General features: G+C 41.5%; 1 protein-coding gene across 1 annotated transcript; it reads right to left on the bottom strand.

Moving 5' to 3' along the window:
- Positions 1–5,164: 5,164 nt before the first annotated feature.
- On the bottom strand, positions 5,165–11,552 carry LOC306837690 (uncharacterized protein; the record flags this gene model as incomplete). The annotated part of the gene is made up of 5 exons (XM_079365436.1): positions 5,165–6,094; positions 6,822–7,481; positions 7,566–8,276; positions 8,821–9,507; positions 11,438–11,552. The coding sequence occupies 5 exons, from the start codon at positions 11,550–11,552 to the stop codon at positions 5,379–5,381; spliced, it is 2,889 nt and encodes a 962-aa protein (XP_079221562.1). The 3' UTR covers positions 5,165–5,378.
- Between the last annotated feature and the right edge of the window lie 1,120 nt (positions 11,553–12,672).

Genomic DNA, 12,672 nt, shown 5'->3' with positions numbered 1-12,672 from the left:
TTACAGGGTTCTCGCTCCATCTCATCCCTCTATATAATTGCTCTTGTAATAGCCACTTTTGAAGCAGATGGGGTCTACATTTTGAACACACAACTGTGTTGCTTTTTCCTCTTTTGTGGTCACCAGTCTGGGGGTTAATGATTTAACGAGTGAGACCTTCTGAGAAACAGACACATATCCAAAATGGAGCTGGAATTCGGTCCATCAGGGTGCAGTTATTTTCCTTAATTGTTTCCTGAACTTTGCCCTTGAGATTTTCCCTGACCCAGCGTATCCTGACGGGGCTCAGTGACAGACGGGGATTTGGGAAGATGGAAGAGGGTGAGACCTTGGTGTTTGTATGTGTGTGTGTGTGTGTGTGCGTGTGTGTGTGTGTGTGTGTGTGTGTGTGTGTGTGTGTGTGTGTAGCTGCTGTGGTCCAGTCCAGGTGGCAGCAAAGCCAAATGTACCTCATTTACTCCTGACACACTCTTCTCCATCACCTTCACATTTCAAGTCTGGACTCATTCAGACTTTTCTTGAACTGTTCCTGTGGAATTGTTCCCACAGGTTACCTGTGATGTCATAATGGAGTCTAAATATGGCCAGAAGCCCTCACATGAATGCCCTGTGCCATCATGACTGATGATACCTTTGAATCAAACCTGAAGACCCGAGACTTTAACTTAACTCAAGCGAGGATTCGATGTGGGTTCTGCCGCTGATAGAATAATTCAAGAAAATGTATGTTCGTCATTCTATCTTTGTGCATGCAGATCAGAAATCTTTGGAATAAAATACAGGTGTAGCGACACATAATTTGGCTTTTGAACAGCACTGAACAAATTGCAGAAATTGCTCACACATATGGAAGCTGTACGGTGACATTGGAGTTTAGGGTTGGGTGAGCTTCAAAACAATGTATTTGTTCAGACATTAACTATACCTCTTATGACTAACTAATTTTTGGATCCAAACCAATGGTGTAATTAAGTGTGGAGTGAGAAGCACTTACCTGTTCACAAGTCTTCTTCAAGACACTCATGACATCACAATCTAGTTCCAAACACTAAAAGTAAATGATAATCAAAGACAGCTTGAGAGCAGAGCCGATGGCCGAGCGATAAGGCCGCATCCCATGTGCAGAGAATGTGGTCCTCCTCATTCCCCACTCTCTCTCCCAGTGTTCAACTCTATCCACTGTCCTCGAGATTAAAGCAAAAGCCACAAAATAAATCTGAAGACTGGGTATGAATGTCAAGTTTGGCAGTTTGAGACAAGTATAGGATATTACTTTCCAAGTCTACTTTCAGAAATGTTGATCTGATAAGCACTTTGTTTGAAGAACATACTTGGGTCTGATTTACTGTAAAGGATTTCACTGTAAAGACTTAAGAGTTCAAAGTTCATGAAGTGACCAAGCAAGTTTTAAGTCGAGACAAAATAAAGGAAGGATATACTGTAGAACAGCAGCAACTGGCACATCCCTTGCAACAGCAACCTTTCATTTCACTATACTTATATACTATACTATTCTTTGAGTTTGCAATTTCAAACTACGACTTCAGGGGGCATTCCTGATCATGTTTAAAACAATTAAATACAATTTTTTAAACAATTTTGTCGAGAACTGTTTTTGAGCACCGACTTTCACTTGTTTTAAGTTACTTGAGATTTGACTTAAGTCTATTTGTCATACCCTAAAACTCTTGATGAAAATTCTGTTTGGCAGAAGACAAAAAAATATGGAGTCCTTTTGCATCACCTCAGCCTGTCTCCCTTGTTTATTAAAAGCTATGACCTAGAGTCCCAGTGCTTTGGACTTAAAAAATTCAGTCTGGCACCACACATCCATGACTTGGCCCAATCGCCTATTACAGTCTTATGTGTACTGGACTCCCACTTTAAGCCTGAAACCTCAGCACCACTGTGAGTCATGTCATTCTGCAGACTGTCTTTATGGGCTGGAACAGGTAGAAAAGTTCAGGCCTCCCGCTGAGGTGCACTGGTTGAAACTGCACCGTGTCCCAGACATCACCCCTTAGGGACTCCATCGTACCAGAGCATGGAGGGAAACGGAGGCTGGATGATTCTTTTACACAAGGTCTAAATCATCCTTTTTTCTTCCTCCCATTCCATCCTTGATCCTATACTCTGACTGGATTTTTTTTTTCCACCTGGAAAAACAGCAGTCAGTGAAACGTGATACAAGGTAGCTTGGGGGGGGGGGGGGGGGGGGGGGTCGTGCTGGTCGCTGCGTTGTCCCGCTAATGGAGATGGATGTGGGTTTAGAATTGTCTCCTGAACAGCCTTCACGGCGGAGAAATAGAGAGGAGATCCATTTCTCCTTTGCTTCCACCCAGCCATCAGAACTAATGAGGAGGGGGTGAGCACTCACAACTTGATTTGGAAGAAGCAGGGGAGTTCAGGGGATGATGAAGAACTACAGAGAGAATGGGATGTTGGAAGAATAGAAAGCCAGAATGGGTGTAGAGAAATTGAGCATTGGGAGAAAAGAGAGGAAGAATGACATGTTGACAACAAAGGAAGATGGATGATGAGACAGAAGGGAGAGGAGGGACATATGGACAAATAACGTTGAGGAAGGTGTTCTTGCAAAGAGGGAACGTAGCACAAAATGAAGACTGGCAGATATGATTGCAGACAAATCACTCCTTTTGTTATCATGCTTCCTGTGAGTCCATTTTCAAAATGTCTTTTTCCTTGTCCTTCATCCACACAGGTGTGATTTCGCTCATCTTTTACAGTAGCATAACATTATTGGATTATTTTTTTGCAGCACAGGTCATCTCTCAATAACACGTTGGGAGATAAGGAAAAAAAAACGTTAATTTGTACAGCAAGAGAAGAAGAACATTTATAGCCAATCCAAACACTGTTATCTTTAAATGCAGCTTGTAGATGACACATGGTGAGTAACACTGTCTACTCCTGGTTTAATTATTGTCATTGTTAATTCAAAAGGCGAAAAAAAAAAGGCCACTGATCAAGTACGTATTTGAAGTACGTATATTTCAAGTACTCTATACCTATATGTGGTCAAATGAGTTAAATACCACAATCAAAATGTGGTTTGTCATTTTATCTTCTAAATATCATCATGTATGCATAGCTATTGTGAAAACGTTTTCAAGATAATGTTAGCATTTATTGTTAGCAATAAGCATTAAACATAGATTTCCCTTCGCTCGCCTTTCCTGAAAACTATGATGGGTAACTGACAGCTGAAGACATTTTTGATAAATGGTTACTTTTGTATCTGCAAAATAATAATCCTGGCACAGGATTCCAAACCTCTTTGCACACAGAGAGCAGCTATAGACAACACATCAACAACAAACTCCTAAGCAGTAGTGAGTCAAACCATATCAAGGAATCACAATGCTGCCATATTATATCAACGGATGTGAAATAGGGTTGCTGAGGTCTTAATGTTTCAAGCAGTTATCTCTGGCTGCCATGTGGAGTCAACAACGTGCAAAGATACACCAAAGCATGCAGCTTGAGGAAAAGCAAGGCAGACACATTGATTATACTGATGTGATGTCAGACCTTAGATATACAACAGGAAACAGAAACTCAGTGATTACAGATATTGTTCTTTTTCCTTTGTGTACACACAGGAAAATCAGACTACTTTCCCTCAGACATAAAATAGGCATGTGCCTCCTGGTGTTACCAATCACTTTTCTCAGGGGTATGTGAAAAGACAGCCTTGACAGCAGATGACAGTCACTGTGTTTACACTACCAGGTCCTTGTTAGCATCTGCATTGTACAGTTTTATGTGCTGCTCTGTGTGACTCACTTGAAGTCTTTTGATTCTGGGGAAAAAAACATTCAAATTGAGCCCATCCAGATTCTCTATTTTCCTAACAAAGGAAATAGACCTCCTGTTTTTAACCGCTGTCACAGCTGTAAACGAGAAGAAACATATGTGGACCTGATGAGCATGGTTAATTTCAACCTTTTGAGGCTTTAATGTTTGTGTGATATGCTGCCAAGTTGCAGGGGATCCTATGATTTGTAAGGTGAGCGACTTTAAGAGACAAACAAATAGCCTGATCTCTGCTTGCCATGGTCCGTTATAGCTTCAGATGAGAGTCAGAAAGAGCCACGACCCTTTTGTTGCTTCCATTAAACCACCGTTTCATTTCTTCCACTTCTGCCAAATAGATGTGGAAAAATTGCCAATTGGGCTTATTTCTTCCCATGTTGTTTCCTCTCAAAGTCATGAATTTAAAGTAACACTTCATAACCAAGAGTATTTGTACGGACCTTGTGTGCTTCTAGAGGTAAAAATATGTCTTTCATTGGGTTATAACCCGCTGATGCTTCCAAAGGCCCTTTAGTGTTATCTTTAAACAATGACTTGTAAACAATAAACCAATGAATGCGCTTTAAATTATGAACATCTTACTTTTTATTCAGTTTTCTTGTACTATATTGATATTATATACCAAGATATAAATTTTTTTCTTGATATTGTGTATTTTTCACATATTGATATTTTTGTTTCTGTCGACTGCTTATGATGTAATATATGACATATGTAATTTTTACTGTAAAGATCATTTTTATGAGCCAGAAGTCTAAAAGAAAATCAAGAGGTCTGAGGAGCAGGGGGTCTTGTTTTGGTGTAAAGATTTTGTTTCATCCTTGATTTTAATCTGACATGACAATGATATTAGAGATGTTTTCTTTTTATGCAAAATTTCAACTTGACCTGGTCTGCAAATAATCCTGACCTCAACCCCCGTAATGCTCTTGTGTCTGAACAGGAGGAATCCCAGCAGCCATCTAAATTCTCTATAAATTGTAGTTTCCCCTGTTTCTGGAGTTGTTCTATTGATCACTTGGAATTAAATCTTTGAAACTTGAAAAGAAACGTTCACATTTAATAGAATGCAAAGCCAGAATACTAAATTGAACACAGGCTCTAACTAACTGACTTTGGATTAACGCACAACTTTTACTTAATTATCATTTTAGAGAAGATACTGAAATGTGACTTTGTTAGCTGAGTGACATCTTCCAATGGCACTCAATATACCTTCAGTTTAACACACACACACACACACACACACACACACACACACACACACACACACAATAGTTCACTGGCCACATAAATTCTTAGACCATAGCTCCCCCTTGTGGAGAGATTGCATAAAAAAAGCTTTTCTTTATTTTACTTCTGAATGGGTGGATAACAACACTCTTTGTCTTTTCACCATTTGTTTACTAAACAAAAACACAAATGCCTGTGGATGACAACATATACTGCAAAACTTGAAAAGAAACTGAGAAGGATAAGACATGATTAGAGTTTACTGACATTTAAATTGGACTTTATGAGAGAACAGTTCACTCCATGTTTTATTCCCCTGTATCAACACTTTCATTGTCATCTTCTTTGATTTTTTCTCGGAGGTCCTGTATGGCCTTCCAACTGAGCTCCAAACTCTTCCTCAGCTCAGCCATATCCACCCTGATCTCCTCGAGTAGCTCCAGCTTTGAGAGCTTCTTGTCGATAGATGAGAGAACATCCTCTTGCTCTCCTTCTGTCTCCTTTAAGGCAGCATCCTGATCAGGCTCAGTTGGCTGAAACGACCCCATGGTATTCTCCCACACCATCTCAAAATAGTCATCAATGAAGGCCTCCAGCTCCTCCATGCTGCTCTGGTGATCCCACTGGTCGATCAGCGCCTGCAGACTGCCAGACTCAGCGAGCCTCATGAGAGTCCGCTCCCTCAGTGAAGGATGGGAGAGGGAATACGTACTCAAGACATTTTCCTCTGCAGGCACTTTGTGCTGCATTTCAGGTATCCCGGGAAGCATTTTCATACACCTTGAGGAAAACAGACGCACTTGATTTTCACTGTTCGGTCTTAAATGAAGCTCATCAGTCGGAAGCCAAACAGGTAGATTTAATGTCCACCTCAGTCCCTTTTCAGCAGAGAATACAAAGGCCAAACAGGATCTGAAGGTGTTTCTGTCCAGGATAGTAAGTCCTGCCCTTCCTCCTGATCTTCCTCGTGCTAGAGCCACGATGCCACCGCCATTATCTGGGCTGTTTGGAGATGTTGGAGTCACTGTAAAGGAAGTAATAAAAGATTTATTGTGCATCAAACCTACCAACGGTCTCCACCCATCATTTGATAATAATCTGCTTATCTTACATTACCGGATATGCTGTTATGTTATGTAACATATGATTTGTTACACCTGATGGGTTTTTTTCTTAGATTTATTGTGTGCGTTGCTAACTCTGTCTGTTTTGTACCTTTGTTGTTTTTCTATACATAGTGCTGTTTTGTATAGTGCATATTCTTTCAAGTTTCTTAATAACGAAGAAGCTAAAAACTAAGGCAAATTGATTTCTAATGCGAGACCTACCTGATGGGTGATCAAATAAGCTTTTCTTGTCTTTTATTGAAAAAAATAGTGTTTTCCTACTCAATTGAAAGCAGTGAAACTACAATAATATATAGGACTGTCTAAATGATGCACATTGGTGACATATTAGGCCATATACAGCTGCTTGCAATGTGTTGGCCAGAATGAAAAGATACTGAATGAGTGATAATGCAAGTAATTCTTTGAGTTAAATGGTATTAAGATGAGTAAAAATAAGTTCATATTATATATATTTCATTTTTCTCATTTCAATCCTGTTGAGTCTTGAATGTCTTGAAACCAATCATATTGGAATCACCAAGGAATGGAGCTGCTATTCTTCAAGAAACGGGCCGTTTTGTCTTCAGCCCAGTGTGAACTCTACATGTTCAGGAAATACATTTTTGTATGAGATTTACTCACATTCATTGGTCAACTGATGTCTGCAGTTTGTAAAACCTTTTTCCCACCGCGTCATGATCTTCGGCTGCTGCTGTTGCCCAACTGAAGAAACTACTTTCCACATGTGATTGTCGCTTCTGTGAAGAGCAGCCTGCTTTTCACCAGAGAGCATCTCCTCTATCAGTTCAATAAGTTCATGAACCTGAGCTCCATCCCTCCAATGTCTATTGTCCAGAACGTGATATCTGTTCCCACACTTCTCCACCAGCCTCTGCAGCGGCTCTCCTTCGCTCTCAATGAGCTGCTCGACGCGTACGTCACCCAGCCAGTCCCCATGGCTGAACAGAACCAACGCTTTGCTCCACATCTGGTCTCCTCCTCCCTCCAGCTGTTTCTCCAAGGCCTCCCTGTGGGACTCTCTAAACGAGGAGCTCACATTGACAACCAGGAGGATGGCAGAGGATGGCACCAGGAGGTCGGAGGTCTCAAAGAAGCAGCCAGGTGTGTCGAGCACTGACACCGTCTTTCCGCTGATTTTTGCCTGTTGTTCAGAACAAGAATTGGTTTGGTGTTCTGTTTGGAAGCACTCTCTGCGCAGGATAGTGTTGCCACAGGAGCTTTTTCCTGTTTTCCTCCCTCCGAGAAGCACTAATCTCAGCTCCAAAAGAGGGTCCAGCCTCTCTGATGAAAAGAAGTTAAGTTAGAAAAAGGAAAAAAAAACATCTCTAGAAAAAGATTATTGACTTTTAAATCGATCACACTCACCCAGCTGAGCCCTCCCCATCTGCCTCTGTTTCTGCTTCCTCTTCAGTCTCTCCTCGGCTCTCCCCTCCTCTCTCCTCCTCCTCAGCTCCAGCTGCTCCATCACTTTCCTCTCTATTTCACAGTGATGGAAGCCATTGCATCCTGCCAACATCTCCTCAATCTTCCCAATCAGCTCTCGGATTTGAAATCCATCCCCTTTGGTTTTATTATTCAGAACATGATACCTGTTGCCGCATCTCTCCATCAACCACTGCAAAGGCTTCCCCTCACTCTCGATGCACTGCTCGGTAGTCGTGCCACCGAGCCAGTCCCCGAAACTAAACAGCACCATGACACGGCTCCACACGTGTCGGTCGATCAGCTGGAGGTGCTCCTCCACTGCTCTCCTGTAGGTCTCAGTGAAGGCCCTGTCCACGCGGACCACCAGCAGGAAGACGTGAGGCCCCGGGGGGCAGAGTGACAAACTGAGCACCATCTCCCTCTGGTCAAACAAGGGGGTCTCATCACTGAAGTAGTTCATCCACCAACCTGGTGTGTCCACCACAGTCACCTGTCTCCCAAACACCACCCCTGTTCTCGCCATGCACCGGGCCGTTCTCCTCTGTGACATTGTGCTCTCTCGATTCAGGATGGTGTTAACTGTGGATGTTTTCCCAGAACCCTTCGCTCCAATTAGAACAATCCGAATATCAGTCATGGGCTGTAGCCTTTCTGGAAGAGTAAGAGTGGAAAAGAGAGAGCAGGGTGAGAAAGTTGTTGTAGCCTCAATGTTTACTTGACTTCTATTTAATATTACAATAGAGGATATTACAGGTCAACAGCAAGACGCACTATCAGTTCAACACTTTGTGAAATGTTCGAATTTGACCTCGGCCATTGCTGCATGTCACCCCCCACTCTCTCCTCCCAGCATTTCCCGTCTCTCTTAGCTGTGTCATCTAATAAAGGCCCCACTAAAATAACTTGCTTTTTTAAAAATCTAAAGCATGATTGTTTTGTCTTCCATAGCCTGGCGCGCGAGAGCTTATGAACATGACATGTCCTTTTTTTAACAACAGCACTTTATTTTTTTCTGGGAAATATTCAATACGTTTAGTTTGCATCAGTCACACAAACACACACACACACACACACACACACTAGCACTAAAAATTGGCCATCAACTATACCTGACTGACTGAATAACATGATCTGAAAAGCATGATTGATGGATGTCCCAGCCAAAATAAGAAACACTTGTCAAAGATGAACTCACCTCTCATGAGAGCTCTTTGTTTCTTCACTCTCATAAACCTCTCCTGGGCCATCTCCTCCACTCTCCTCTTCTCCTCTGCAGCTGCATGCACAACTTTTTCATGCATTTTAAACACTCTGTTGCCATTTTCTGTCACAGCTTCCTGTATCTTCTCCAGCAGTTTGGTGGTTTCGGCATCATCACTCAGGACAACACTGTGGCACCTGTTACCGCACTTGTTACTGAGCCAGCAGAGGGCGTCTCCCCCCGCCTGTACGAGCTTTGATGCTTCTGTGTGTTCAGACCTGTTAGTGCAGGTAAACACCACCATGCAGTGGCTCCACACGCTCTCACCCAGCAGGCCCACGTGCTCCTCCACAGCCCTGCGACGCCTCTCCGAGAAAGCTGAGCTTGCCTTGATAACAATCAGAAATACATGTGGGCCTGGTGAGCACAGAGACACGCTGCTGATAATCTCCCTCTTCACCAGCTCAGGTGTGTCCCGAACACTGAAGTCGCACCACCAGCCGGGGGTGTCCACAACTGTGAGCCACCTCCCCTCCACCACACCCAGCCTGCGGGAGCACGAGGTCCTCTCTTTGGTGACAAACTCCTCATGGCCCAGGATCAGGTTCCCCACACACCTCTTACTAGAGTTTCTCCCACCAAGAAGGATGATCTTTAACTGTGATGTGCTCCGGCCGTCCCCTGGCAAATAAAAAAGACATACAGTAAATACACAGAGAGGGGGACAGTCAAAGTTTCTGTTCAAATGGAAATACAAGATATTGTGTGAGGAGAAAAAATGTCATACAAGTATTAAGTATAACACTGAGTTTAATCAATCAGTTAGTGAAAAGTAATGGAAGCAGCAGCAACTTGCCAAACAAAGGAATAAAATGTGTTTAAATGCATAACATGATACACTGATAAGATGCTCAAGGTCAACACAGAGGCTTTCTTAGAGGATGATTATACTTGTAGTCTACTATATCTGTATCACCTGCTATTTGGACTTTGTCCTCCTACATTCTTGTCTTACCACATATTGTAAAAGTTTTTAACTACAATTCAGTATGTTTTTAATCATTGCAAATTATGTCATTAAGTTCAAGCTGTCTGCATTCAGATCTGTTTAAGTTGTAAACACATGCACATAGTATCTTTTTTTAGAAAGCAACAAGCATTCTGAAATGAAATATCTAAATTTATTTTCTCATTTATGATTGCAAAAAAGAAAATCCTGTGTCGACTAAACGAGCAATTTGTGAATTTCTTGCTGCTCCATTTGGCATTCTGCTGAGTTAAACAGCTAACCTTTGCACTGAGTAGGGAGTGACTGATTAGCCCCCCAAAAAAGAAAGATTTTTGGAAGTTATCAATCAATTTAAAATCTCAGAAGATGGGAGTCTCGATTTTTACATAAAACATGTTTTTCCCACCGCTACTCAAAATATACAAGACCACTACAGTACATGTACAAAGTAACAAAACTGTACTGATATGATTCTGGGTTGTTGTTTTTTTGTGCTTTTATATCTAAACTGAAAAATCATACCGCCTTAAATCTTTAAATCTCAGAGTACATGACACGAAAAGAAAATAGAGTATCCATTGAAGCTGTAAAAAAGTATCTCAATTGCTTATAAAATAGACCAACAAAGTAAGAGCATGGCATGTAAATGGAAATAAAATACAAGATTATATATGTAAAATTCATTTATGGTATAAAACAAAATAACAAATACATTAGCATTAGAAATTAGGAAGTTGTTTAAAAATCATATTTTTCTGGTTATAAAACAGAAAGGTGAAGCAAAACTTACATGTCGACACATCGCTGGTTGCCATCTTATATCATCTATGAACTGGAATATTTTTAAAAACCTAACATTTTGTATTCACGTCAATAATAATGTCCTTGTTTGTGCTTTCTTGGTGAGAAATATGGACACAGATTGAAAACAGAAGTTAGTGTTTTATGTTTTTTATGAGTCTGAAGGTTGTCTGTAATCAGTAACCAGACTGGCATGAGTCAGAACCACACCTCTCTGCAGCAGGTCCATAGTCCACTAATAAAAGAAACAGAACTGTGGTCAGTGTGGGTAATTGTTATTCTGTGAACATTTTAAAATATCATTCCAAAATCAATCAAATGTGTTTTTTTGGGGGTTTTTTTAATCAGGGTGTGGATACAGGAAAAATACTAAACACAAAACTAGGAAACATTAACACACAAGTAAAATAGTTCAGGGCGGCTGGGAGGCTGACCAGACATGGGGAACAGGTCAGGTGGACGACCCGATCCAAAACAGGGGGTTGAAGCTGCACAGCAGGCCCAGATGGCTGATGCAGCTCAGTAAACCCAAGTGCAGGTAACAGACGACCTTTCGCCAGAACAGGAACTGGAAGCAGACATCCCTTCACTGGAACTGGTGGCAGATAGCACTCCCTCAGAACTGGTGGTGGACAGCGCTCTGTGGGAGGAGACCCAGGTACAGTGGACAGATGATGCACTCAGTCAGAACAGGGACAGGAAGTAGACGATGCTCCGCCGGAACAGGTGGCAGATAGCGCTCTGCAGGAACAGGAAGCAGACGCTATGAGACAGAGAGAGGCTTCGGGCCTGGGTTGAGACCTGGACTTAGGACTGGACTGAGGCTTGAGCTGAGGCTTGTGGCACAGGGAGGCTGAGGCCTCAGCTGGGGCTCTGGGGACCATTCAGTCTTTGGGATGCTGCAAACGGGAGCCATGGCGACCACTTTTCCTTCTTGGGCCTCCACAGTTCCACGGTTTGTGACTGTAGGTCATGTATTTGTTCTCTATCTTATTTGCCTCTATAAAGGTTTATTTTCTGATGGGCCCAACAGACATGTAGTATTGCTTAATATGTAAATAATGTAATCTGAAATATGTAAATAATGTAATCTGAAACTTGTTTGTTTTTATAAACAGCTCAAATGGGTTTCCTAAATCGTGCGAAACTTCGTTTACAGAAAACGCATGTCGCACTGGAGAAGGAGTTATCATGGGCTGAGGCTGAACATGAATCTTACTCTCGAACACACCAATTGTTAGTTTGTGCAAATCTACTTGAACGGCTGCAGTTGTACGTCTACATCATAGACTGTCTACATGAATACTCCAGTCCAGTAGGGGGCGGAATTGAGTATTAAGTTGGCTCCCTGCCGTTGCTATTTAAAAACGAGGGATCAAGTCCGGCGTCAGTCAGTTGGGTGCTGTCTTCCTCTGTTGTAACAGTTGCTGTTGATTTGGTAAGATAAATTAATATTAATAGATTAAGACTAATTCTAGTAGTCTGTAGTCATTTAAAGTTTAATAATAAAGGTAACATTAATAACATAATAATATGCCGTTCTCTGTTTTGTGAATGTTTAACCTTCACGGCTGTTGTATTACTTTAATTACTACTAAAACGTGCAACTTGATAGTCTATTGTAACCTGTCTTGTTTATTAAAATGTAAGTAGTTTGTATTGGATTAATTTTAATCCTAATTTAACACAGTGACATGTATAGCTCATTTTGTACCTCACTGCACTCTGTGTTTTGCTCAAACAGCAACATTAAAGTGATACTATTTTTGAATTTGTTTTGTATGTTGGATCTTTTAATCAGATTATTATTGCACAAACATTGAATGAAATTCTCCAGATAAGACTGCAACACCATGGGCCTGTGACCACGTGGTTAGCTTAGCTAGCGACTCTAGCATGTTAGCTATCAGTGTCATGATCCAGGCTTCTGACTTAATTTAACAACAAAGCAGAAGTTACTGTAGATGCATCTTAAGACTCGTGCATTTTTAATTTATGATCTATTTAAACATAGTAAATCTAGCTGCCCTCTCCCC

The sequence above is a fragment of the Symphodus melops genome, assembly GCF_947650265.1.
Source record: "Symphodus melops genome assembly, chromosome: 17".
Classification (NCBI taxonomy): Eukaryota; Metazoa; Chordata; class Actinopteri; order Labriformes; family Labridae; genus Symphodus; species Symphodus melops.
The sequence above is the reverse complement of the archived record's forward strand: the minus strand, read 5'-3'. Positions and strand labels throughout refer to the sequence as shown.